This window comes from Caloenas nicobarica, chromosome 2 (assembly GCF_036013445.1).
Source record: "Caloenas nicobarica isolate bCalNic1 chromosome 2, bCalNic1.hap1, whole genome shotgun sequence".
NCBI lineage: Eukaryota > Metazoa > Chordata > Aves > Columbiformes > Columbidae > Caloenas > Caloenas nicobarica.
Genome location: NC_088246.1, coordinates 249826 through 277686, shown reverse-complemented (window position 1 = coordinate 277686; position 27861 = coordinate 249826). Strand labels below are relative to the sequence as shown.

The 27861-nt window shown below is 55.9% G+C and overlaps 2 protein-coding genes across 4 annotated transcripts; both read right to left on the bottom strand.

The window, feature by feature from the left end:
- GBX1 (gastrulation brain homeobox 1) lies at positions 1 to 6462 on the bottom strand. The gene is made up of 2 exons (XM_065627530.1): positions 6003 to 6462; positions 1 to 625 (listed from the first exon to the last, which is right to left on the bottom strand). The coding sequence occupies exons 1-2, from the start codon at positions 6460 to 6462 to the stop codon at positions 105 to 107; spliced, it is 981 nt and encodes a 326-aa protein (XP_065483602.1). The 3' UTR covers positions 1 to 104.
- ASB10 (ankyrin repeat and SOCS box containing 10) lies at positions 545 to 27484 on the bottom strand. Of its 3 annotated transcripts, none has more exons than XM_065627529.1 (5): positions 27034 to 27484; positions 22395 to 22662; positions 21353 to 21857; positions 19997 to 20110; positions 545 to 625 (listed from the first exon to the last, which is right to left on the bottom strand). In XM_065627529.1, the coding sequence occupies exons 1-5, from the start codon at positions 27347 to 27349 to the stop codon at positions 584 to 586; spliced, it is 1245 nt and encodes a 414-aa protein (XP_065483601.1). In that variant the 5' UTR covers positions 27350 to 27484; the 3' UTR covers positions 545 to 583. The 3 variants fall into 3 exon arrangements, with proteins under 3 accessions (XP_065483601.1, XP_065483598.1, XP_065483600.1); XM_065627526.1 differs by lacking the exon at positions 545 to 625 and adding an exon at positions 13270 to 19759; XM_065627528.1 differs by lacking the exons at positions 545 to 625; positions 27034 to 27484 and adding exons at positions 13270 to 19759; positions 23795 to 24128.
- Between the last annotated feature and the right edge of the window lie 377 nt (positions 27485 to 27861).

The following is a 27861-nucleotide window of genomic DNA, read 5'->3' as shown; positions in this document are numbered from 1 at the left end:
ATAAGGGACATGTACAGAGGAGTACGAGCGGGCGCTCGGGCCGCGCCGGCCCCCCTCGCCGCCGGCCGCCCGCCCGCCCCAGGGTCCGAGAGCCCCGACGGCGCTCAGGGCCGGGCGCCCTGCTCGATCTGCTGGTGCTGGCTGCGCACGGCGAAACGATTGACGTGCACCGGGATGGGCACCACGATCTTGGGGTTGCGGACGGGCTCGCCCGAGCGGTTGCTCACGTTGCCCGCCTTGATGCGTTTCCACTTGGCGCGGCGGTTCTGGAACCAGATCTTCACCTGCACCTCGCTCAGCTTCAGGGCGTGCGCGATCTGCGAGCGCTCCGTCAGGCTCAGGTACTTCTTGCAGTGGAATTCCTTCTCCAGCTCCAGCAGCTGCTCGCTGGTGAAGGCCGTGCGCCGCCGCCGGCTCTTGCCCGCGCCCGAGCCCGGCGGGGCCTGCTCGGCCGCGGGGCCGCCCTTGCCCTTGGCCTTGGCGCCCAGCGCGGCCGCGGCCGTCCCGTCCAGGAAAGGCTCCTCCTCGCTGTCCCCCGCCGAACTCTCCTCCTCCCGCTCGCTGCACGGCGTCGCCGCCGACTTCACCTCCAGCTTCTCCTCGTCCGAGCTGTACGCCTTCCCATCTGCGGGGCACACAGCGTCAGCGCCCGCCGGCGCGGCCCGCCGCCCTGCGCCCCGCCCGAGGGTCCCCCGCGCCGCCGGCGCCCCACGCCGCGGGGGCTCCTCCTGGCCGCCCCTCCCGCGGCGGCCGGTCCCGCCAGCGCCGCCTCCCGCAGCCCCGCCGGCCCCCGCGCCGCCTCCCACAGGAGAAGCAGCTTCCCTGGCACTCCTGCTGCCCGCAGCCCGGCCGGCTCTGTGAGGCAGCACCCACAAACCCGCTGCACCCGCAGGCACCCTGGGGTATGAGCCGCCGCAGCTGCCACCGCCCCATCCCACAACCCAGCTGTAGCAGCATCACTGCTTCATTCCAGCAAAGCAGACTGCAGCCCTTCTAGGGCTTGTCCGCATCTCTGCATCCAGATGCCCCTCGGTTCAGGCCCCCCTTTGTCCCATCCCAGTGCATCAGACCATCGATGCTGTTCACCCAGAAAGAAGCCAGCCAAGAGGAGCTGAAGGACCATCCAACCGTCCTGGAGACAGCAGCCTGAGCTAGCTCCAGCCCAGCAAACCTCTCTGCAGGGCTCTACAGGACATGGGGTGTCCTGCTGCCAGCTCTCCCTCCCTAACCTGGGGATGCACAACAGCAGAGTTGTGCAGCCAGGGAACAAGATGCTCAGGCAGCTGACGCTCAGGTCTTGGCTCCCCCACCAGTCACCACTCCACAGGACCTCATCATAGGCCACCCAGAGAGGAAGCAGCACATTGCCTGCGAGGATATTGATAGGGTATAAGGGTATGAATCTTCTTCTTGCCAGCTTCTTGTGTCCCCAACTGCTGCCTGAATGATTACACAGACATAGAGCAAGGGAGAATATGAGTGGGAGACAGTGGAGAGCAAAGAGGTCTGGAAGCCAGTCACTTTGTTGGTAGAAGGGCTCCAACAAAGACCTCACAGGCGATTGAGTGATAAGATGCTCCCAACCACAGCCAGGGGTCATGGAGAGAGAGACCCACAGCTATGCACAAGCAGATGAAGAGGCTTTTCTGTCATGCTGAGACTAGAAGAGACCAGCAAACCTTCCAAGTCTGGCCCAATGGCAGGAATCATTGCTGGAAGGAGCTGGTTGTGTACCACTGCCACTCACAATATAATCCTACATGCAGAAGGAGAAACAGCAGGTGTCCAAGCTTCTAAGCAGTGTCCAGGTACTGGCATGTGCACCCTGGGCCCCTGCATCCCTGGGCAGCTCAGCTCACCTCAGCAGGAAAGGCACAACAGCCCTCAGGTGCCTGAAGGTGCAGAGTTGCAAATACACAAGCAGCAACTGCAAGAAACTGCTTGAGCCCAGAAGACATTCTTGGGCGTCTGGCTGCTGAGGAGCTCCCACAACCCTTGCCAGTCCTGCAGCAAGTCTATGGCTTCCTGGGAGTGGGTGAGTGGCTTTGGAGATCATTTCCCTGCTCCTCCTGCTTTGAATAGCAGGAAAGAAACACCTTCATCTCTATTCTGCTGCAGAAGAATAGACAGCAACTTTTTTCTTCTTGAGGGTCAGGGTTGGAAGAAGAAATCTCTCATATGCATAGGAGGTAAAGACCCAGAAAATCTGTGCTCATGGGGCTGAAGATTAGCAGCAAGTGGCATGGAGGACTTTGGCTGTCAATGCACAGTCTCATCAAGCACTTTGCCGAAAAAAGGAGAGCCTTCGTTCCTGTGCACCACCTCTGTCCATCGGAGCACAGGTCTGGCAAGACAAGAGAGCTCTGATGAGGATGTCAGTGTCTTCACCAAGAGTCCTACTGGGTCCTGCCCTGGCCTTGCCTTTCCCCAGTGCTGGGGAAGCTGTGCCAGCAGCCACACCATCAAACACATCAAGTGTGCTGAGCGGCCCAGACCGTGCCACAAGAGACTGGAAGAAGGCTGAGCTACCAACTGCAACCTGTCACTTTGTAAAACAGGTACCATCTCTGGAAACACTCTTCTTAAACAGACTCCAAATTTTAAATGGTCTCTAGCAGACTAACATATCTCACTTTGTGTCTTATAAAAGGGCTGTGTTTGCAATAAAGAACTCAGAACTATGTGAGTATAGAGTCTAAACCAGAGATTTTCACAAAGAAAACTGATAAATTGGTCTGTTATTCCCCAATGAGGAAGTGATGGCAGCAGGGGAACCAATCCATTTGGTGGAAAAGTGTACTGAGAGTTTCAGAGGCCTTTGAACAGGGAGTGAAACTGCCGTGAAGCAAATCTCTGTGACTTTGAAAAATCAACAAGAAGGCAGTAGATGAAGAATAGGATTGACCCATTGCTTTGCTCTTCACAAAGTCCCAGCTGTTCATGGATCTTATTATGGATGTGGCAAGCACGGTGAGGAGAATTGGGTGTTACAGGTGACAAGGTTATTCAAGCAGGACTGGGGAGACCCAGATCACAAGTGGGTGCTGTGACAGCCAGAAGAGCCCAAGCACACAAGTGCTCTCCTTATGCTCATAGGGAACGACATAAAACTTCTCCCTGTCCCTGACGGAATGTGCAGTTACTGCATCAGCCCAAGAGAGGGTCTCAGGCCAGTGCCTGGATCTTGGTGGGGGCCTCTCCAGCCGAGGAACAAACGTACTCTCTGGAGAGGTGTGGGGAGACGGGGGTGTTGAGTGTCTCTGTCCTGGGGTCATACTCTTTGTTGCAGCTGGAGTAACAAACCAGACTCCAAGCTTTGCTGCTTCTTACCACCAGTTTCCCTATGTGACTCTCCCCTCTCAAGAAGTGTGACAACAGCTGGAACCAAGTTTAAAACATATTAGATGCAGAGAGACGCCCTAAAATAGAGCATTGAGTCCCTTGGCTGATCCAGCAAGCAACTGATCTTGTCTCCATAGACACCTGCATGATGGAGATACTAATGAAGCCCAGGGACAGAAATAGTCACTTTAGGGTATAATTCACTTGATGTCAGCAAAACAGACATAAGGAGACATTTCCTCTTCACATGGTTCTTCTATGTATAAGAGATCTGTGGAACACCTTGCCCCAGGATGTGGCTGATGCCAAGTTTTTCTCTCCTGGTGGACTCCAAAAAAGAATAAATAAAGTCACAGAAGAGCAATTGGTCAAAGGTTACTAAATATAGAGAAATAACACCTGGCTCGGGAAGCCCCTGAAGTGCAGGTGGTTGGATGCTAAGGAGGTGCCGTTTTAGAAAGTGTTGCACAGGTTGTGCTCTCTTTCTCTTCACTGGACAATTGCTTTTGGTCAGGGCCACAGATAGGATGCCAGCACAAACTGCATTATAGTCAGTTTTTGATGCCTCCTTTTGACACGAATCATCTTTCTCTTCCTTAATTGTGGAACCATCCTGGCTTTCATCTAGGATGGTTGGTAAAAAACCTCTGTTGTCCATCTGCAAGGGCCCTGGCTGGTACAGTCAGGAGAACCATTAGGTAAAGCAGAAGGTGGGCACATTTGGCCTGACAAATCCTCTTGGACCTGGGCAGAGCAGCCCAGACAGTCAGGTCCATGTGGGCAGAAGTATGAGCATCCTTCATGGCTCCAGAGCAAGCACAGTGCTAAGAGACAGCAGCGAATGAACAGAGGCAGTAAGATAAATTTCCTTCCGTCATACGAGCCCGTCACAACAAGTCTTAGAGATACAAGTTATCGGTATCAGAAATGTCCGCGGTCTGGGACAGTACATCTGAGTGCCTTGGAAGGAGACAATGTGTTGGGTTTGCTATGGAGGAGCCACGGAGGGAGGTGAAGCACTATGCAGGTCACTCCCACATGGACTGGGAAGATGTGGTCATGCAGACAGCTGGCTTTGGCTGGGGCAGATCTGTCCCTAAGGAGATTTGCACGACAAAAATGAGATCGCACTGTGCTTTTGACTGGGCACAGAGGCCTGGGAACACCGGAACAGCACCAAGCTCCAATAACCCACAAAGGCAGTGGAGAGGCAAAATGCCCTGGTTGTCCTGGTGAGGGACGAGGTTCAAGGGGTACCTGAGTGAGGGAAACAGTCCTCTGACGGAAGAACAAGGCAGGGCAAGAAAGACACCCAGACTTAACCAGGAGAGGCTAATGGGAGGATAGAGAACAAACAGCAAGGCACTGCAAGAAGCAGCAGAGACTTCTCCACATGCTTCGATGCCAGGAAGCCTGTGAGACAAAGGTGGATCTCACGGGTGACCAGGGGAGGCAGATCTCAGGACAGGTCGTGTCAGAGAAAGCTAGCAGCTGGCTTGGCTCCATCTCGCCAAAGAAGAGAAACCTCAAGCCTCACGCTGCGGGAGCTGGGGTGTAAGAGAGCAAGAGCTGGGGCCGGCCGAGAAACACAGAGCAACAAGTCAGCGAGGCTGATGCTGCACGCTCGGGAAGCGGCTGCGGCTCACAAAGGCGAGGGCCCCACCACGGCAGCGGGAGCCGCCCCCGGGCAGCACCGAGCGGGGTCCCGGGAGCGGAGCCGCCGCTGCCCGCGCCGTCGGGCAAAGCCGGTGCCGAGCCCGCGGGCACAGCGGGGCAGCAGCGCGGGTGGCGGACCCAGACGAAGGCGAGCGGGGCTTCGGGCGGCGCGGGGAGCGGGGCGGCCGCCTGGGACGGGAGCGGCCCCGCCCGGTGTCCCCGCGGCTCGGGCTCGGAGCGCCGGTATCCGCAGCATGGCGACCCAGAGAGGGCAGCGGAGCCCAGCCCGGGGCGGGCTACGGGCGAACAAGGGAGCCCCCAGCTCCGCGGTGCGGTCCGCGCGGGACGCGGTATCGTGCAGGTGACAAGGAGCATCCCCGCGCCGCTGCCACACCGACCGGGACGGGACGGGGAGGGCTGCGCGCAATCCGGCAGCCCGGGACGGGCGGCGTCGCGCTGCTCTCCGCCTCGCTCGCCCTGGGCCAGGTGCCAGGACCTCGGAGAGCTCCGTGTCGCCGGGCCAACCTCGGCTCCGGGGTCCGCGCCGCTCCGGTCCCGCCGGGCAGCCCGTGTCCCGCCGGGGCGGTCGCCCCGACCGGCGGCTCTCCCGCCCCGCGGCCCGGAGTTTGTCTCCCACCCGCTAAAGTTGCGGGTGCTGCGGAGGCGGGCCGGAACAGACGGGAACCGGCCCGGTCCCCCCGGCTCGGACCGACGGCACAGACCGGGGGCTCAACAGCGAGCAGGTCCCGCCGCCACGGCCCATCGCGGCCCCGCCGTCCCGGCCGCCCCAGCATCCCCGGCTCCGGTCCTGGAGAGCTCGGGGGCCCGCGGTGCCGCCCGCAGCCACCACTGGGGCGGCGGGGAAAGCCCAGACAGGGGCCGGGAGAGCGGGGCTGCCCGCCGCGGGGCCCCTCGGGGCTGCGGGAGTCCCGGGCGAGGCGGGCCGGCTCTCGCCGCAGAAGAGTTGCTCTCCGCCGGCCGGGGCTGGCCCGCGCCGCTCTTACCTGCCAGGCCGGGGAAGGGGTCCGGAAAGTGCAGCGGCGGCTCGGGCGGCCCCTTGTCGCGCCCCGGGGGCAGCTCCTCCGCCTCGAGGCCCTCGGCGCCCCGCCGGCAGCCGGCGTCGGGGGTGGCGCGCGGTGGGGGCAGCTCCTGCGGCGGGTAGAAGCCGTCGGGGGGCTCGGAGAAGCTGGGCAGGGCCGTGGTGAGGGCCACCATGGAGGGCACGGCCTGGCCCAGGCTGGCGCAGAAGGTGTTGGTGAGGCGGCCGGCGAAGGAGGCGAGCGGGGCCAGCGGCGGCAGCCCCGACTGCAGCGGCGCGTGGGACAGCGCCTGCGGCAGCACCAGCGGCCGGTACGGCATGAACATGGGGTACCCGGTGTAGAGCAGGTGCCCGGAGCGCGGCGGCGGAGTCCCGATGAGCGAGTCGATGGAGAAGGCGGTCCCCTGGCCGCTGGGTCTCTGCATGGCGAGCGGGCGCCGCTGGCTCAGCCGGCACCAACTTTCCGGCGAGCTCGGGCCGCCGCCAACTCGCCGCGCCGCCGCCGCCGCCGCCACCGGGCCCCGCCGCGGCCCCGGCCCGCGCCCGCCGCCTCCCGTGGGCTCCGGCGCCCGGCGAGAGCTGCCGCCCGCCCGCCCGCTCGCTGGCTCGGCGCGGCGGAGTGGAGGAGCGCTCGGAGCCGCCCGCCCGCCCCGCCGCGGGGGGGCCGGGCCGGGCCGCGGAGGGGAGGGGTGGGGAGGCGGGCGGGGGTGTCGCCCTCTGCTCTCATCCATCTTCTGCACATCACGGTCGAGTTCCTCCTTCAGCGCCCGCTCCGGCGGGGCAAGGCTCCCCGCTCCCCCCGGCGCGGCCGGCCCCTGGGAAGGCGCCTCCCCCTCCCGCCTCATCAGCTGTTATTAATGGTGATTGATGATTAGCAATTATGGGGCCAGCACAAGGGCGCTTTTGTGGGGACGGGACGGGGCTGTGCCACTCGGCATATCCTTCCTCGGGCTGCCCTCGAGCCCGGGACAACGGACGGGGCGAGCCGAGCCGAGCCCAGCCCGCCCCGCCCCGCCCCGGTCCGACCGCCTCCTGGGGCCGGCGGGGGTCGACGTTCCTGACGGCTCCTGAGGGCCGAGTCCGGCGGGGAGCGGCCCGGAAACGCTGGCGCCGGGCGGGCTCGAGTGCCCCGACGGACTGGCGGCCCTCGGCGGGCACCGGCCAGGTCCAGCAGCCGGGCGCGGCCCCGCCGCTCCGGGGCTGCCGCGCTGTGCCGAAGACCGTCCAGTCCCGGCCCGGGCACCGGGGGCGGGCGCGGAGCGGGGTCTCCGTGGGACGGGCAGGTGTGGGCGCCGCGGGGCCGAGGTTGCCCGGAGATGTGCTGGGGCCGGAGCGGGAACGGGGAGCTGGAGCCCGGGAGCGGAATGGGGCTCCCCCGGCCCCCTGGCTGCTCCTCCTCGGCCCCGGGCACCGCGAGGGTCTCCCGGTGCCCGGCTCCCTCGGGGCAGGACCGGGCAGGCGGTGCGGAGCCCCGTCTGAGCGGGTCCGCAGCCCGGGGGTCTCCTGCCCAGCCCGCCGCCCCCTGCCCGGACCCGCCCGCTGCCGGACCCGTCCCCAGGCCGGCCGTGCCGGGGCTGGCGAACCTGCCCGCGCTGCGCTCAGCGGCACAAAGCCCCGGGCTCTGCCCCTCCCACCTGCGCACTCGCGTGTCACACGCGTACCCCTGGCTGGCTGCCGATGGGCCCCTCCGCACATCGCTCAGCCCACAGCGCGAGGGAGACCGGGGCCAGCCGAACGCTCCTGCGCTGCGGGAGAGCTCCGCAGCTCTGCCTCGCCCCTGCGTGTCCTGGAGCGCGTGCCCTGGCCCCGCGCGGGGCGTCCCCACGCTAAGATGGGGTACTGATCCCCCCAGCTCGGCACTTACGTCGCGCTCTGGTCTACACGGAGATGCTCACTGGAGCTGTAATGTGCTGAACATGGAACAAGCCAAAGCTCTGCTTCAGAAAAGCATCAGCATCAGGATTTCCACGTAAGACACTCGGAAGCTGAGAAATGCCAGATCTGAAGTCATGTTTAAACTCACTCTGACTGCGATTTCAGTGGCACAGTTACACACCAGACATCCAGCTCTCTACTAGGGGTAGACCTGCTCTCAGGACCCCTGTGTCTTCCTGCTGGTGATCACGCTTTTACCAGGGATGCAGTACCTCTGGCTGCTTAGCTACCCCAGCTCCCCACTGGCATCGATACCTACAGGAATACATGTATTTCTCCACCACTACCCTCTCCCACGCTGTCCCCAAGGAGGTTTGAGCACCACTTTGCCGCAGCCTTAAATAATGTTTTGTGGGGGACATGACAGTTCAGCCATGGAGCTGGACACTTGAATCCCATGTAGAGCATGTAAATGAGGCCAAATGGGTCCATCAGGCTGATGGTGTGGTACACAGCCTTTCTGCACTAAATAGGCACAATCTGAATCCCCAAGGGCCAGCTATGAGATCAGTACCAAGGGCCTGCACAGAGCAGCCTCTTTCTTTTTTGTCTTTTATGCCTTTCTCTGTGGTACATCCTCTGTGGTGAGAGTTGCCCTGCTCCCAGCCAAGGAAACAAGTGTGGAGAAGTGAATGTTAAAATAGTCATCTAGACACAAATATTGAATCATAAAACTGAGGCCTTGCTAGAAGGTTCCCTCTCACCACTCTGATGCAAACACCCCACACCAACCAATGGCCCTGGGATGGCTGAGGAAGAGATTTGTGAGTTTGCAGGGCAGATATTTGTGTGTTTGCAGGGCAGAGGCCATCCGGCCACTAGGCTGGGATCACGGCTCAGACTTCAGGCTGGGAAGGAGGTTGGCAGTGACAGCATTTGGATGAATCCCACCTTAGGAATCAGTTGTGACATGATAAGGGACACACTCAAGGTCTGCAGGTCAGCATCCCTGTTCTATCCATGCTTGTCCCAGTTCTTCCGCCTCATCCACTGAATGTCTCTGTGGGAAAGCAACCTTCAGGTTGGCGTCATCTTCTTGCACAGCTCTTGAGTTCATTCCACTGCTATCAAAGCACATTAGACCATGGAGAAAAAGAAAGCACATCCATGTGTAAGTTACTGGATCTCAAGATCTGTACACAAAAGGGTCCAAATCAAGGCTATGGAAGCAACTTCCTAACTCCTGAGCAATTGTTCAATGAACCTCCAACCCGCACCTCACACCCTCACATAAGTTAGCAAGATATTTGAGAGCAACAGGAAACTGCTGTCTTCAGTGACCTTGGTGGGGAAACTGAGGAAGCTGGGGAATGACCTCCAGCTCCCACAAGGAAGGATGATACCTGTGCCCAAAGCAGCAGGTCCCTCCTGAAGCAAACAACACAAGCTCCCACAATGACCTTGCAAACGCATAGCTTGCACCCTGCAAGTCCCTGCAGATGTCTCCAAGATGAAGGTTCTGCTCACCTGATCAGACACGTGCATCATGTGCAGCCCTGTCTCTCGGTTCAGTGCCAGAGCAGCAAGGGCTGCTCGGGTGGGGGAGCGGGAAGCGAGAGCTGCAGCGAGGCTGGCGGGGCAGTGACTTCCCTGGCGAGGGTGCAGTCCCACAGGACTCCAGTAACGTGAGCAAAGCAGATCTGGTGACAGTAACCAGGGTCACCAATAGTCCAGCGATCACCCAGCAAGTCCCACTCTCCAAGTGGTGAGGCAGGTCTAAGGCCAAGCCAGAAAGTCAAATCAGTGGATTGGGATCATTGTCAGCATCAGGGAGGTACAAGATCAGGTGCATCTCCAGCTTAGGTCAGGCAGAGACTAAGGGTGAGAGCTTGAGCTTAAAAGGGGAAAGTTCTTGCTGAGATTCCCCAAGGACAGACAGCTGCATCATTGAAGTTGGCCATGACCCCAGAGAGCCAAACCCCCGGGAGGAGAGGAATGTACTCGGGGCCCTGACAACTTACTCCATTCAAATTTAATTTGTCTCATAAGACTTTGCAGTAAAACAAGGTAGAAATTCATATGCCAATTTGTAAAGCAAAGATCCAGAGAAGAAAATGTTGAAGGACTGGTAAAAAAAAAAAAAGTGAGGGTTCAGGTTGCACACGATAACTCCACCACCCCTCAGACCTCCAGAGGCTTTCGCAGTTTCTGTATCCGATATCTAATCTTCCACAGTTTCTCGCTGTCTGGTGGAAATGCAGTTTCCATGGCTTCCACTTGAGGCTCAGACCTCGGCTGTTCGGTGGCTCCCCGGGCGTTTCCACCTCCCCATACGCCTTCTCTGCGGGGAGCCTCTCAATTCCTTTTAATCGGGCTCCATCCCCCCGCACAAGTAGCTGGTATGTTCCCTTTACGTGCCTGGAGATACACCATCCAACACACCAGATACATGAGAAATATTAATTGTGTGTGCAATTTGTAAAGCCGCTGGTCTCATGGCAGTCTCAGCTGTTGACAGAGACCTCAGGACCTTGCAGGATCCGTTATCAGACATTGAGCTAAAAAAGAGTCTCGGGAGGAGACCGGCTCTCTGCCTTTGTTTTGGGCTTGCTGGGTCACAGCTCCATGTTCATCAGCTCCGAGTCTCCGAGCTGGGCCCCTCGTACTGAACTCACATCCAGTGTCTGTAAGTTGAGCCCTCAAGTCCAGTCTCTCTAAAGCCGAGCCCTCAAGCACCCACAAGCCCAGCCTGTCCCATCCCCAGCACGTCCCTGCCTGAGCTGCCCTTCCTCAGCCCGCCTTGGCTTCCCACCCCTCTTGGCTGTTTGCTGTGTTAGAACTGCTGAAGCTTCCTCCTCCTCCTCTTCTCTGTCCCTTGCTGCAGACACATGAGCGCAGGAAAGTCAGTTTGCCTGCCTTTCTAGAGCCAGTCAACGAGCCTGGGAAGTGGACACAGTGTCAGTGCTGAAGATGATACCTGACCTGTCTGGTCAGCACAGACCATCTGCCATGACTTGAAACTGCTCGGCATAGATGGAGGCTTCCTGGAAGAAAACTGTTGGCCTCTAAAAATGTCCTTGTTCGGTCCACGCAAAATGGAATCCTCAGAGGCTGGTAATTTGGGAAAAGCTGATCCTGAGCTACTGGACAGAAGAAGAAAGAGCCAGGCCAGGTCTCTTTCCTGCACTGTAACTGCTGCTCCAAGGTGAGGGGTCTAGAGCGTATTCCTGGTACACAGGCTGTTGGCTAAGTAGAGGCCAATTAATTTTTGCTGTAGCTGTAATGGGAAAAGTTCAGTCTGAGACAAGCACAGAGCATGGCAAACCACAACTGCAACAGTTAAAAGTTTAATAACTGACTGGCAAATGAAAGCAGGTCTTTCTAATGGAAACTGCTATGCAACCTTAACTTTATGCCTCTACCTGCTCCACTTACAATCTCTACACGGAATCTAGCACAACAGGACTAAATCTAGTCACGGCCTCTAGGTATTCCTGCAATATCACTACTAAACATGTTAGAAGCAAGGGTAATGTTGCCAAATTATTTACTCAAAGTTGGGAAAGTCTAGAGAATGGCCTGGCTGCGATGTTGTGTTAGCAGAAACTATGTTCATATCAGGCACATACTCTGCTGTTGGCCCATACCCATGAAGTGCTCCAGACAGACAAATTGGTGTGAGCCATGGGGCTCTGCAGGCACACTCGGCCCGGGGCAGCAGCCCATGTGCAAGTCCTGCCCCAGCACAGGGCACCCAGCTGGTCCCAGCTGGGCTCTGCAAACACGGCCTCACAGGCTTTCACCCCACTGCCCGTGTGCCCCACGTACTCTTGTCTTTAGCTTTCGACTGCAAAACCTGTCTGCAGCAGCTGAGGAGACACCCTCTCGTGTCTGGGGAACACACTGCAGATCTAGCCCTGGCAGAGCCGCAGCTGGAGCAATAGGAATTCAGGATCCTCGTTAATAGCATTCCCATGTGCATGGTTTTGCTGCTGACATGATCTCAGAGCAGAAAAAGAGCTATTTCCAAGGACCTGTCCCAAAGCAGCGTTTCCTGTGTGTGCCATGACAGCTGTGCCTTTTCCGTGCAGCACGTGGCTGGTCATGGGCAGTATGTGACATGTTTGCTCCTGCACAGCTCAGCTTGCACCATTTCTGGCAGGTCAGGCTTTCCTAAGGCTTTTGCAGCTGGGCTGCACTGGTTCTAGAGGAGAACTTGGTATTGGTCCTGCTGCCTGAGCTGCAGCTGGGGCCGCAACCCCAACCAGCACAGTGTCTTCTGCAGATTAAAAAAGCCTTATGTCTATTCCTTCATGCAAGTCTTTAACAACTTTAGAAGAGTGCCAGATGCAGGACAGACCTCCAGGTAACACCCTTGATGTATCACTACAGTTTCATTACTGATAACTGACTCTGAATAAGATTTTCTGACTAGTTATGCTCTCACATTGTCTTTTCTTAATTTCATTCTGATGAACTTACGTGAAAGAGCATGAAATTAAGATATTTAAGACACATAACATCTGTTCTTTCTGTCCCTCTCCCACAAGCCCTTTGGCCTGATACAGAATGAAGTAGGATTAGTCTGACCAGCTTTGCATGTGTCCCAGCACTTACAAATTGTTTAGTTACTTGCTGTAGTATTTTCCAGGAATCACAGTAAGGCTGACCAAGCATAGCACTAGATTTAAGAAGTCACAGGCTACCATCAAACACATGCTTGTGTTTGGTCCAAGTGGCCCAGGAGCCCAGGGGACAGCCTTGCAGTCGGGAGCATGGGATGGTACAGATGTGAGCAGCGGTGCTGACAGCTGGAGAGGAGCCAAGGGAGCGGAGCGGGGCTCACGGGGCCCAGAGCGCCCGTGTACACAAGGGGTGGGTGTGCCCCCCGCTCCCACCTGCAGAGCCAGGTACTGCAGGAGCCTCAGCAGCTGCTGCAGAGCATCTGGATGGAAACAGGAGTGCAGGGAGCGTTTAGAGCGCTGCTCCCAACAGTGAAGCGCCAGGAGCACTGGGCACCATGAGAGCTGCTCTGGGGCCAAACCAGCCCCTGGAGCGAGTCCAGCAGAGCTCTGCGTGGGGCTGCCCGGAGCGTGCGGCTGCAGCCTGGGGCAGACACTGAGGCTCCTACTGCTCAGTCAGTGATCCTTGGAGCATCTCCTCAGGTGGGATCAGTGCAAGAGGCTGGGGGCAGCTCCACAAAGTCCCACATGCTGGCCCAGCCCTGAGCTCCTTCGGGAATCCCCAACACCTCCCAGTCCCACCAGGTGAAACGTGCTCGGTGCTTCCCGGGGGCTGATGTCTCAGAGCTAAAGCTTGTGAGAGAAACTCAGTAAGAGCCAATATTTAAATGCAATTATAAAGTAACATCACCATTTATTTCAGAATGTCTTTTTCAGAAACCAGCACAGGCAGCAAATTCAGGGGAAGGAAGCTGATAGCGCCAGCACAAACCACTAGTTTCAAAATGAAGGGAACTAAGGGGAAGTCGGGGACATCAATGAAGTGAGCAGCACTGTTAAGGGAAACATAAACCGTTTCATTACCCTGAGGCCAAACACAGCCCAGCAGTGACAGAGGCCGGTGCAGACCAGTGGGGAAGACTGACAGGAGAATGGATCAGAGATCTGTAATTAAATGGTCTGATCTCTTTGACGCTTGGGCTAAGAACTGTGCGGGATGAATCCTGGTCTGGGCTAGGGCAGATCTCCCAGTGATTTTTTAAAAAGCCAGAGATGAGAAATCTACATCCACCGTGACAAACTAGCCTAAGATGCAACTAACTAGCAGATTAATTACCCTTGCTATTAAAAATATGTCTCTTTTCCAATATGTGTTTGCCCAGCTTCAGTTTCCAGCCACTGGATCCAGTTTTGCCTCTCGGTGCCACCCAGAAGAACTGGAGCTGCTGAACAAGCTCTGCGGCTGCCGGCAGGCACAGCTGACGCCAGCGGGGTTTGGGGGTTCACCCCGTGCCACAGCTGATGCCAGCGGGGTTTGGGGGTTCACCCCGTGCCACAGCTGACACCAGCGGGGTTTGGGGGTTCACCCCGTGCCACAGCTGACACCAGCGGGGTTTGGGGGTTCACCCCGTGCCACAGCTGATGCCAGCGGGGTTTGGGGGTTCACCCCGTGCCACAGCTGACGCCAGCGGGGTTTGGGGGTTCACCCCGTGCCACAGCTGCCGGCAGGCACAGCTGACGCCAGCGGGGTTTGGGGGTTCACCCCGTGCCCACGGCAGCGGGAAGGAGCCGTCAGCCCCTCCTGCCCGTATCCCGGCAGAGCAGGACAGGCGCCCAGGACTGCACAGGGCTCCAGGACCAGCCGTGTGTCCAACCACCCACCAGCGTTCCCAGGAGCCCCTGGCCATCCATAACTCACTCGTGGCTCTTCTCTGAACCCTCAGCAAGTTCTCTATGTTTTTGAAATATTGACTCCAGAGCAGGATGCCCAAGCAGCAGAAAATCCAAAGAATTGCAGCCGCGGGGCACCTGCCCCAGGTTTCTGTGTGTACACATACGTTCTGCATAATGACAGTGCTGGGTTAATGGTTGGACTTGATGATCTTAAAGGTCTTTTCCAACATAAATGATCCTGTGATTCTATGAAAACCAAGAGCTCAATAAATATTTCTGCTCTGTGTTTGAAACAACAATGGATAATATTAATATGTTATAGTGGTAACGACATACTTACTATTCCATCAGTAACTAAGGAAGGTGCTGAAGAGAAACTGTTTAAGTTACAATTTCTATAATCTTCAGGAGGATAACTTACATCCAAGAGTATTTAATTGACTAATGAGTTCACTGAGCCATTGATTTTTTTTATTTCTAACAAATCACGGCACACTGGGGAACTTAACTGGGAGAAAAAAAAAATCCAATGTCTTGCTAGTATTTAAATGTGTGCACATGGATATCCAAGACACTACAGAGCAGTTAGTTCAACACACATCTCAAATGATCACAGACAAGCAGCCAAAGGATGTCCTGGGTAAATTAGTAAAAGCTGGAACCCACATTAATGTCATTCCAATTAATGTCATTTGAAAAAGGTACTTTCAACTAATTTTATGTAAATATTTGTAAGGCTACAAGTTTGATAGAGCTAACTAGATAGACATGGCATGCCTCTAGGTCAATTGACTTAGTTCTGTGTGACTTTCTAATAAGAACAATGAGCTGGATGCTACAGTGTGATCAGTAGTAACAGATTTGAAAGAATTGGGTAACTGAAAAGACTTATTCTATATAGCCATTTGACAGACGTATTTCTAGTTGTATTATAGTCACATATCAATGCTAGATGTTATTAGCAATCAGAGAGAAAATTTAAAATATTTGCTGGTAAAATCGTTGAGGTGGATAAAAATTAATTGTTGGGATGGTGAAAGTAACAGCTGGCACTTGCACAAGACAACCTAATCTGGATTGCTTGAAACACCAAGTAAATGAAAAAAACTGGTTTGATACAGCTCAGTATAAGGTGCAACATATCGGAAAGCAGCATGTGGGCTTAATTTTAAAACAGGGGTGGCATCCTGGACAGTAATGAGTCTGAAAAATATTTAGACGTTGCAACATACGCCATCTGAACACAAAACATGCTGGATGGAAGGGCATCGCTGGTGCGGCCGCCCTCCTCCCAGACTGCGTAAATAATCAAGTAATGGCAAATACAAACCTAAGGTTTCTGAGGCATTTGTGTAGATCCCACATCCACACAGCTAAGAATAACTCCCACAGAATCACAGCACAACCACATGTTGAATGTTGTGTTCTAGTCCCCTCATCTCAAAGTGATGCACTAGGATCACTGGAGAGACAGGAAAGCTTGTGCTTGTGGTTAAGGGCTGGGTGACAGATTCCATGCAGGGAACGATACAGTTGAATACAATTCCAGCCTGAGTAAGGAGACAGATGATGTACATAGTTTTGAATAATATGATGAAGAGGAACAGACTATAGTTGCCCGCATATTCTTAGAATACAAGAGTTAAAGAGCATCAGATGAAACAAGAAGGTGACTGGGTAAAGACAAATAAAAGGAGGTGATCCACACAATGCGCAATTAAGTTATCCTTGCCATGAAGATATCAGGATGCTCAAACATACATGGGCACAAAAAGTGACATCATATTTATGGAAGAAAAAAAAATTCTCTCCATGACTGCTAAATACAAAAATGCCCTTTTGATCCAAAAGTATCTCAAATGTGACTTGCAGAGCTCGGGGATGGGGATGGACATCATAGGAAAGGGCTTTTCTATACTCGCTTTGTCCTCGTGCCCTTCAATAAGTACCACTATGGTTTCCTAGTCCACCCACTGTGGCACATCACGCTCTTACTGAGGAACAGGAAAGACCAGGTAAAAGCCAGGCAGATATTCGAGCTGGAAAGCCCACAGGGAGATGTTGGTGCAGTTAAAGGAAGGGGCAACTGGGAACAGAAAATGCTTCGACTGCACTGGGAGGCTCAGAGTAAGACCCGGTGGCTACGGCTGGGATGGAAACTTCTGTCTAGAAACGCAGTTATTTTTTTTATCCCTGAGCACATCACTTGGGAAGCTGCACTGAAATGTAGCAGCGGACTCGCGCTACTTCAGTGGATGGTGAGGGTGTCTCCTGCTGACCGCTCTGCCAAAAAACCCCGGGGGATGCTGAAGTGGGAACAACAGCACGTGCCAGAGACTCTCCAGTGAACCTGGGACACGGGACCATCGGCAGCCGCCTGTGGCAGTCAGTAAAAACACCTCAGAACCACATGCCCCTGTGCTAATAATGTCCCACAGCCCTCACCCTCAGCACAGCCAAGTTCCTGGCATAACTCCTGTCCCAGCAAGTGCATTCAATGCTGCGTTAAAATCTGCCCTTCAGAAACCTGAGAAAAAGGAGCGCTGCTTGTTATATTGCCAAAATGGGCTTTGGAATGTAAAACCTTTTTAATTCTGTTATTGTAAATGTTTTTAGAGATCAATTACTAATCAATTAGCATAACTGAGTTAAGCTCAAAGCATTTGTTCTCAGCCTGTATTTAGTTTGAAAGTTTCTGATTGTTTCCATTCTGGAAAAGGGCTTGAGTGCCCCAAAGCTTTTCTGGTGGGTTGTTTTGGTTTGTTTCCCTCCAGCTAAATCAACCTGTAAAAGGTACTCCCCTTTTCCTGCTAGCCCCACATTCCTTGAAAATGGTTACTCAGTGGTATCCCTATTCACGATGAAATCGCCCTTTTAATTTCAGTGGGAACACAGGTGAAATCCCGTCCATGAAGACTGGTGCCCGGGGATGGTTTGTCCCCCTGAGCCACCGCCGGAGCGCGGCCCCCCGCTCCCGCCGGGATCCCCTGCTCGCCAGCCCGGGAGCTCTGGAAGGAGCCCTGGAAACCCTCCTGCAGCCCCAGCACGAGTCCTTCGGCACAGCCGGCTCCTGCCCGTGCCAAGACACCGTCGTGCAAGAGGAACCAGCAGTGCCGGGAGCCGGCGCCCGTGTGTGCGGCGGCACTGCGTGCTCCCGTGTTCGCAGAAACCAAACGCTGCAGGTTCAGCTCCTCCAGCTGCGCGGCCCTCAGCGCCCAAACGCAGAGCACACTCCAGAACCAGCAAAAGTAACCAGCGAGACCTGAGGCACGGCTTTAAGTCTAATAGCTGCAATAAAGCAAACCATTAAATTCAATCCTTCCTTAAGGAAGGATTCACCTTAAGGTGATATTATCTTAGTGGCTGAGTACACATTACTGAGCATACATTATTGCAAGCATATGGACAGTGCTGGAAAGAAGGCGGCGCAGTGAACCAGCCCCGCATGCGCTGCTCCGCAGACTGCCTTCATACCAAACAAACAGCTATTCAGGCCAAGGCAATCCCAGGCTGTGCTGCCACCAAAAAGGACAAATCCTCCTTTTTCTGCTGCTCCTCCAGTCATAGACATGATCTGGCTAACAACGAGCACTGGGAAGTGGTGATTAGAATTTGGGAACAAGACCGAGGGACTCGGCCCCCTAAACAGATCAGCCTGAGCAGACGCCCGAGCACGGGCAGCGGGAAGGTGGTGGCTCCGGGCTGGTTCCTGCGTTGCTGGAGGGAGATGCACCACTGATCCGCGGGAGGAGTGCCGACGTTATCCAGGTATTTTAAAAGCTCTGGCTCCCCGCTCTCTCTTTTGCAGACAGTCTTGGTACAGCACCTAAAGCCCACACCTCACCTCTCTGCCCACAGATCTCATAGAGCACTTTGTTAAACCTTTTTGAGATATACCATTTCTACACTGCAATAGTGTTACCTACACACAGGCTGCCACAACCGGCTTCCTGACACATTTTGTAAGCCTGTCACATGAAAACACATTCCAATTGTATCCTCTTAGCATTCCTGCTGTGGTGCATCACTGGTGCGAGTGCACTAGGCACTAGGAATGGCAGACTGAACCCCACACAGTCATTCCAAGCTTGCTGCCTCAGAGCAGCACGATCTAGCTGTGTAAACAGGTTATAATTAGTGGAGCAGAGCTGCACTCTGTGTCCCAACAGAGGCAGAAAACGATAGAAGCACTGGGTCTGACTGCCCGGCCTTCAGATCTGTGTGTTCTGGTGCCCTGGTGCTGATGTGGACATCAACAGAAGCCAAGAGAGACCAGTGAGTGCACCAGGAGGAGCAACCTGCAGCACTGCCCCTGCACCTCCTGCCAGCCAGCAGCACGTCAGGCACATCCTGAGTCAGAAATGGGAACGGCATTAGCTAACAGCAAATCTTTAAAGGGTGGATAGTGCTTTGATTTCTTTACAACTGTGTATTTAAACTGCAGGAACAAATGTTACCCTTTACCTTGCCTAGAGTACGGTGCAGCCCAGGCAGCATGTGCAGACCTGTTCTGTGCTGTGGTGGACACTGGCTGGGCCGTGCCCGGGGGACCAGCATTCTCAGAACATGCTGCCTCCTCACCCTACATCAAAGTCCAGTGCTGCACAAGCTCTGCTGTCCTGCCCCAAGCTGCAAATCCAGGCATCCCCAGATGTTGCCCCTGCATGGGACGTGTTTGTCTGGGAGGCCCCAGCCCCACACCCACTACATTTCCCTGTGTTCTCTGAGAAGCAAACAGATGCTTAGGTCTGAGAGCGCATATGCTACACTGCATGGCATGTCACAGGGATGAGCTCTGTCAGGACAGCCCTCAAGGCAAGGCAGCAGCTGTATTCTGCTTTGTATAGATAAAGTCTAGGGTTTATTCTGAACACCTTTGGTTACAAACTGTAAACAACTTGACTAAAGGCAGGATCCCAACAGATGCCCAGGGCACCAGAGCTCCCTGGTTCCGGTTAGTTTGCAGATTTGGGATACAGAGATTGATATTGTACAACTAAATCTGGAATCAGCATGGTGTATTTGCTCCATTCCCACAAAATACCCTAATCCCCATATCTTGCTTTTCCTAGTGAATCTGGAGTTTGTCCTGATTAGTATGGGTAAAGAGAATGCTCCAAAATAGGTGCATAAGGCAGAGCACACAGCTGGCTGGGACGGGGACACAGCAGCAGGTTTGGCACGGGGCTGACGCGGCCTGGCAGGAGATGTGTGATGGAAAGGGGTTAGCAAGGAAGGCACGGACTGCACTGGCAAGGATGGAACATCTGCACAGAAAAGCACAGTAGGACTGGAACCACAGCCCCTAATAGAGAACATCCTCAAAGTTGAGCAGCAGAAAATGGTGCAAGGCACTTGGCAGGTGCAGCTGAGACAGGACCAGGAGCAACCGGCCCTCCAGGAAGGTCCTGAGCGTGTAGCGAGCCAGGTGCTGCAAGGAGCGAGGTCTTTGCCCCAGGGAGAAAAGTGACTGGTAGAAACGTGGGTATTTCTACAGAGAGAGAAGATCAGAGGCAGATAATGCTGATACAACCCTGGGAGCAGAGGCAGAACCAGACTTCCCTTTACCTTGGTCACTACAGTGCCTCCTCCCTGTCTCCCAGCAGCCCCACCCCTGTGCCCTGCAAACCTGCGCCCAACAGATCTGCGCCCAGCAGATCTGCGCCCAGCCCGGCCCCAGCCTCCCCAGACCCCCAGCAGCTGCTCCGGCCGCAGCGCGTTCCCCCACCTGCACAACTGCCGCAGGAACCGCGTCCACCCAGTCCTCGGCGACGCGCACGTGGTCATAGCTGTTCATCAGAGCCTCGATGGCCCGCGGGCAGGCGTGGCAGTACCGCAGCACCTGCGCCAGGAGAGAGCCGCTGAACATGCCATCGGGTGAGGTCCTGCAAGGCCCACCTTCACTTCCCAAGGGCTGCACATCCTCAAAACCAGCCTTGGTAAAGCTACAGAACTCATGTCCTTCCCTCACGCTGTCCCGGGAACCAAACCCACTGGCCCTGGGAAACACCAGAGCATCACTCCAGCACAGAGGGTGGCTGAGCGTCCAGCACAGCTGGGTCCCCACCGCCTCCCGCCAGGGGCTGACGTGCACTGCTGGGGTGCAGATCTCCTCCACCTGCCTCAGGGCTGCAAGTACCTCATGAGCAACCAAACACTCTGCTCCGCGCCAGGCTTCTTTCCTCGCGTTTTTCTAGTTAGAGCATGAGCTGTTCTGGGGCAGGTACCAACCCCCATTTTGCGTGAGCAGGACTAGGGCACACCACGGCTCTGTTGAGGGCTGCACAAGGGTCTCAGGACACACATGCCTGCAGAGCCCCCCTGTGCTGTGTGCAGTGGGCGTCCTCACAAGTGCAGTCCCCATGGCAGCTGCTACACAGAGCCCCAGGAAGACACTGCACATATTTAATGCAACATCTCTGGTGTGTACCACATGCACGCAGGTGCAAGCGTGGCACTGGTGTGTGCCCCTTACAGCAGCATGGCCTCCGGAGCCCTCCCACCCGTCCCAGCGTCACGGGCAGGTTCCCCGGCGCTCGGCTCCCACTCCCTACGGCCCAGGCCAGCAGTAGCTGTCAGAGTCTATTCCGGCTGTACCAGTGATCCTCATTATCTGGCGTTAATAGGAGATTAATTAGTGTTAATTGTTGATTTTCCTGTATTTTCCCAAAGGGGAGAGCAATCTGCTGATCTCCGGGCTGGGTAATTATTGCACTGCTCAGGAATTAAGACAGGAAATTAACCCTTTGTTTGCCAGTGTCTGGCAGAGACAGCAAGAGCTGGAGGGCACGTCCCAAAGAGGAAACACAGCCCCTGAGAAGAAACGGGCCAAACAGATATGGAAACTGCGTAAGTACTGTCCACCCAGCTTAGCAGACAGAAGCAGGAGAGTCCTACAAGAGAACACACTGCAGGAGAAAACTTCAAGGAATCCCTTGCCAGCCAGTTCCCCTCCCGCAGCCCCTGGGAAGAGAGGGGCAGGACAGCGAGCGGGCTGGTGTGGACCAGGCCCTGCTGGGACAGAACCACCCCTGCTCTCTCGGCCCGATGCCCACAGCCTTCCCGCACGCTGCCGGCCCCGCACCTTGAGCAGGGAGCCAGGCCAGATGCGGATGGCACCATAGTTGAGCAGCGTTCGCACCACGAGCTCCGGGTGATGCTCCAGCTTGTAGGCAGCTGCTTGCAGGATATTGTGCAGCGCCGTGTTGCCGCTGTAGTTCATGATGTTGACATTTGCACCCCGGGCCAGCAGCAGCTCTGCCACTTGAGCATTGGCATTCTTGCAGGCCAGGTGAAGCGGGTGCTGGCGGTCCCTGTCTGCAGCGTTGATGCTGGCTCCGCTCTCCACCAGCAGCTGGCAGACCCGGTAGTAACGGTCCATGTCCTGGGGCTGATGGGGCTGGGCACAGGCAGCATTCAGCGGCGTCTGCCCCTCCTCGTTCTTCGCCTCCAGCTCTGCCCCGTGGCGCAGCAGCAGCTGGACATGGTCTGTCAGGCCGTGCCGTGCTGCTACGTGCAGCGCTGTGTCCTCTTCCTCCTCTGTCCGACTGTTGACACTGGCACCATGCTGCAGCAGCTGCTGGGCACACCTGTGTGGGACAGGATGGCAGTGACAGGGTCCCCTGTCCAGCTCCTAGTCTGCTTCCCACTCCCCACGTCTGTACTGTCCCACATCTTCCACTTTTCCCAGGAGTCCAAGAATTCCTGCTCCTCATGCCCTGGAGCAGTGGTTTTGAGCCAGGATGACTGGTCAGCAGAGATACTATCACCCTGATTCCAGCCAACTCACCATAGCTCTTTAATAAAGCGTTGTCACACCCAGAGACTGCTCCCACACCCCCACGGAGAGCTGTCTGCACAGCCCTGAGCGTCGCAGTGCGAACCATCGCCTCTGCAGGGCTGGTGGGCAGCAAGACAGCAGCACAAAGCTCAGCATGAGCTGAGGACCAGAGCTTGCAGTCGTCTGTTGGACTTCAGAGCTGGTCCTGGCCCAGGAACAGGCAGTAAGGCCACCATTGCAGCCGTTGCTGCAGCCACCAGCCCACCCCCAGGGACGAGCAGGAACCCCTTGGACAGAGGATGAGGCTTGAGGGATGGGAACCCGCTGTGCCCCGGGAAGAACTCACTCAACGGAGTCCGGGCTCTTGCAGAGGTGCAGGGGCCTGTAGCCATCCTCAGAGACAGCCTCGGGGTCGGCGCCGAAGCCGAGCAGCAGGCGCACGCAGTCTGTCCGGGCTGCCGCACAAGCCTCGTGCAGGGCGGTCTTGCCCCCCGGGGCGAAGTTGACGGCAGCGCCGCGGAGCAGCAGCAGCCGCAGGCAGTCCGTGTAGCCGCGGCTGGCTGTGATGTGCAGCGGCGCCGTGAGCTCCTCCTCGTAGCTCAGAGACCACAGTCCTGCAGGGAAAGACATCAGGGAGCCACGTCCAGCCACGGTACACAATAGCACCAGGCCCAGACCTGCCCTTTCTCCCCCAGTTCCTGATGTACAGCCCCCCTGGAGACACTTGTGTTTCCCCACAGGGATCTGCCTCTCTCTGCTGGTCCCTTCTGTGCGAGGGCTGACCAAAGGTGAGGCTCTGGGGATGCTGCACAGGGAGCTGACAGGGAGCCCGGAGAGCCGGAGCCGTGTGCTCGTCCCCCGCGGCTCGGCCCTGCGGCGCAGGGCTCTGCTGGCAGGACGCAGAGGATGGAGGGCCCGGGGCACAGGCAGCGCTGAGAGCGGCAAATGGCTGGAAGGGCACTGTGCACGAAGCGCCACAAGTAGACAGGACCTGGCAGCAAAATGAAGGTGCTGGAGCAGGCTGCCCTGCACACAGGAGACTCAGACAAGGCCTGGGCACAGTGCAGTGAGGAAGCCTCAGCAGAGATGGACATTTAGCAGAGAGCAAGGGGCTGAAACCTGCCGTCTCTCAAAGATGCTGACCCAGCTGGGACCATTGCTGAGCTGGTGCAGTCTGCTGGCAAACAGCCTGCAGCTGCTGCAGGAAAAGGGTTCCTGAAATCGTGCTTCTCGCTGCCCTTCCAGGCTGGGCTGGAGAACCACATCTCAGACTGCGTGACATGTTCAGCACTACATCCCTCTCACTCCTTTCTCACAGAAGCAGTATGCGGTCAACCATATTTCCCAGGGCCAGGTTCAAACTGAACCATCTCGAGGACCTAATGCAAGGCTGTGACAATTCCTTGCCCAGTGCAACCTGCAGAGAGAACCAGCAGCCCAGCACAGGCCGCGCGCAGGCGGAACCGGCACACAGAGCCAGGCTGGCCACAGGGGCACAACCCGGAGCTCGAGTCTTGTTTGCCCGGCAGGGAACCCGAGCAGTTCCCAAGCACTTGCACAAGTCCTGCGAGAAGGGCCAGATACCCCAGACGCCCCCACGCTCCCAGACACATGCAGTGGGACCCACCCACCCGTCGGTGCTCTGTAACCCGACAGCACCATAAGATGCAATCCCAACGACAGGAACGCCCAGCAGCACAAGGCTCTGAGCCCCGTCCAGCTGCCCGCCCGCTGCCCCCCGCGTACTCAGCCGGCGGATGTTGAAACGGTAGTTTTTCCACTCTTCCAGGTCACTGGTGTCAAACACAGCATTGGGACCCAGGTTGTTCTGAGCATCACTGAGGATCTCGGCCACAACCCCCCGATCCCCCGTCAGCAGGGCCTGCCAGTAGACTCGGGCAGGGCCGTCCACCTTCCGCGTGGAGATGGGCTCCCGACCTCTGTCTCCTCTGCCCGTGATGCTGCCCATGATGCGGCACCCAGACCCTCCAGAGGAACCAGGACCTGCTGCTGCCCCCCGGCCAGGCTGCGAGCCCGTGGGTGCAGCCCCACCAGTGCCACCCACGCTCCGCAGGGAGCGCGGACACGTCACACCGCTGCTTGGCCCGGGCTGGGCACAGCTCAGGTCTCAGCTCTTCTATTCTGGGAAACCTTGTGACCAAAGGCCTGGGCCAAGAGGCTGATACAGACACAGCCCAGCCGCCGCTGCACCCCCGGATCCTCACGCACCTCCAGCACCGCACCCCCGTTTGGTAGTTCCACCCGAGACCTTGCTGCAAGACAGCTTTTTAAACGATGCACAGGAAAGTTCTTTTTAATCAAAGCCTAAAGCCAAAGGATGGTTAGAAATAGGTGTTAGGATGGGAAACAGTGCATTTCAAGTGATGTAAAACCAAAAAAGGTAATTATCCTTTAGACTCCTTCCTACTGTTTCCTTGAAATTCCACCTTGCAGGTTGCTCCTGCACGGTTTTAGTACTCGCTTTCCATCCTCTGACAGTCCACTCACTCAGGGTTCCTCACTTCTCTCCTTTCACTGGAGATGGCATTTTCCCCTCTCCTCAGTTGTATAAACCAACCATTCCCAGCTTTGGTTACAGAACAGCACACTTTGGTCACAGTTCATCAGCATTGTGTGCATTTTGTTCAGACCATATGTTCTAAACACATCAAACTGCATGGCAGACTAGAAGCATTTAGTTTCATTTTGTGTCATGGAACTATGCACATCATGCAGCTAAAAACAAGTTAAGTGACCCCAATGGACCACCAAGCAACAATTACCTGGGTGACCAGAGAAGAGTGTAAGATAGGGAACCTGACTCTTCTTGGTAATGAAAATAAATGACCAAGTTCTACACTGACAGTCTCCAGCATCCTCTGTGCAGACCTCACCACCTTGTCTAGCTAAAAATGTGGTGCTTGAAAGGGTAAAGAGAGGGAAGCACCTGGCGGACTCTCACCTGACGGCATCCTCTGTTTTCCCATAGACACAGGCAGGGATCCCATAAGAGCTTGAGGTTCTCAGTCACAAAAGCATCACCAGGCAGGCAACAGGCCATGTGATTAGTGTCAGTGACACCAATTTACAGTTCCTCTGGGCTTCCTCAAATTTCAATATGGGTAACTTGGGAAAGACCAGGTCACTAGAATCTACCGTTATGGTTGCTGGCTGGGGAAGTTTTAAGAAATTGTTCTGCCGGCCAGTGAGATACAAAACCAAAACCTTTGGTACCACAAAGGTTTGTTCTGTACCCTTATGTGATAAATTTCACAGTACATTTTTGGTTTGCGCTTGATGAATGATCTTATTTGGTTGGGTTTTTCACATCTGGAAGCTTTGGTGATTGGAGCAATTTCTGTGTGAAGTTGTCTTACATCAGCTGTTCTGTTTTCTTTAGGACACAAATCTCTACAAGCAGACTGACTTGCTGTTCAAGTGTCTGTCAGCCCAGCACAAGACAGGAGTCAAAACGTGCACTTAACATTTTTCTGACAAGTGGTCTCAGTTACACAAAGGGTAATACCTTCTGTATTTTTATTCCTAAGTAGACTGTAACAATTCAAAACCTGGGTTGTACAGATCTTGGAACTCAGTAAGTAATCTTGACCACCCCCAAGTAGCAGCGCTTGCATGTGCAAGCCCACCCTGTTTGTATCTTGTAAGTGTGGATCCCCAAAACCACCCAGTCACAGTCAAGGTTCATCAGTGTGGTCCATAGCTTTGTGCCAGGTCACCCGAAAAGAACCCACCCCTCCGGGAAAGCAGCCTTCGCCAACAGCTCTTCCAGTCTGGCACAGGGGGCTTTTGCCACCAACCTTCTGCAGGGAAGAGCAGGGCAGTTATGGCCCCTCCATACCTGACACTCCCCGTCTGAAATTCTGGCAGTCTGTCCAAACCACGCGACTGACAGACAGCAGCACGGACAAAGGCACGTCCAGATCGCTGAGCACATCTCCCTTCACCACAGCCGCTATGCCACTTACTGAAACATTCATAGATTACACTGATGAGAAGGTCAGCAAAAAGGACCAGAGTGTGTAGAAGACCACGTGTGGTAGCCACAGGTTGTACCTGGGCCAGGTACAGTGAGGTGTACGGATGGGAGGAAACACCAAGGACCAGCTTCTACCTCCTGTCACCCAGGACAAGCTTGCTTCCACCAGCTCTTTGGTAGACTAGACTTCTGCTCTCTTGCCCAACCCATCCCGCAGAACAGAACAGCTTGCACGATGCATACCCCACATGTGAAAGCAAGCAAAACAGCAACTACTTCTGTTCTGTAGCAGAGTCTCCCTCCGTCTGATCACTGTTAACCTCCCACATCAGCCCCACCCAGCTTCTCAAGATCCCTGTTTAGAGCAGGGATCCCAATAGCTCTGGGTTTCACCACAGCAGCAGGAACAGGGAGATACAGAGCACTTGTGGCTCGGTCCCCAGGCAGCTGCATACGAGGCTGAAGCACAGCCATGCCTCTTCCTCAGGACACAAGCCAAGCTCTACCCAAAGGGCTCCGCTAAGTCCTCTCTGCTGTTCCCAAAGCATGTCACAGCCTCTGGTTTATAATGAACTGAAGTAACAGACCCAACTTAAGACATGAAGCAGGAAAAGCATCCTTATGCCACCCCATCCTTTCTCGCCCAAGCACTGTCTCCACCTCGCACATACTTCACATCTGTCCCAGCAATCTCTAACAGGACAGTCCTGATGGTGTTCCTCTGCACCACCCCTTCCAAGCTCCCTGTTCTCACCATTTCCCAGCAGATCTGCCTCTGGCCACCTTCAACAAGCCTACTGCCGTTTATTCTACAGCCTTGGGATCCTCCTTCCTCACCCAAAAGCCTTTCTTCCCAAGTGCTTCTTCCACCACCCTGTCTCCAGCACTGGGGATCCCTCTCAACACTTTTCTCAGGTGTCTGTGCTCTTTCTCTGGTCCCCATACTGGGCACTTCCCACCCCGCCATGTCCCAGCCCTGCACACACACCACGTTTCCTGCTGGTCCAGCGCAGCTCGTCACCTCTGGTCTCAATGATGAGATTGACGGCTGCGCTCTTGGTGAAGTACTTCTGCACCATCTCCAGGTCCCCTGTGAAGAGCGCGTTCTGGACCAGCAGGTCCCGGCACGCCAGTGGCTCCAAGCGGCTGTCCCGGCATCCCTGTCGAACCGGGCTCAGGTTGTGCTCGCCGTGGTGGTACCAGGACCTTGGATGCCGAGAGTCCTTCCACGGATCCAGCTGCTCCTCATCCGGCTGCAGCAAGTGTTGTGTGGTGGAGCTGAAACGAAAGCTGCAGTCCATCATGGGGAACAAACCGGACAAGCCTGAACTTTGCAGCAAACAAGCTGCTGTAGGCAAGGGTCTCTTATCCAAGGCTGTGTCCTCTGCAGGTTGCTCCCGGGTTACAGCTCCCCAGCGTCCGGCTGGATTCAAACACAGGCCTGACTCACCAAGTATAAATAGCCCTGCTTGGCAGCTTCCCTTCACCTCCCCTCCTTCCCAGAGCTTATTTTCAGCTGCTGGACGCAGCCACCAGCACAGATTAGGGGCAGCAGGCAGCCCTGCAGCACCTCCGTGCCCTTGCTGGCTTGCTCTGCAGAGCTTCTGCTCTGTGCTCCTGCTTGGAAAGCAGCTGAGCAAGGTGGGGCAATCATGGTGAGGGTGGGCAGGGAAAGGCCTGCAGAGGTGTCAGAAGCCACAAGGGACTGAGTGCAGAGGTGTTCCCCACGGCGACCAGCACATCCAAACCCCACACTGCTCTGGGCATGTTCAGTGGGGCCGGTGCCTGGCACGGGTGGGCAGAGCCCTGGGAACAG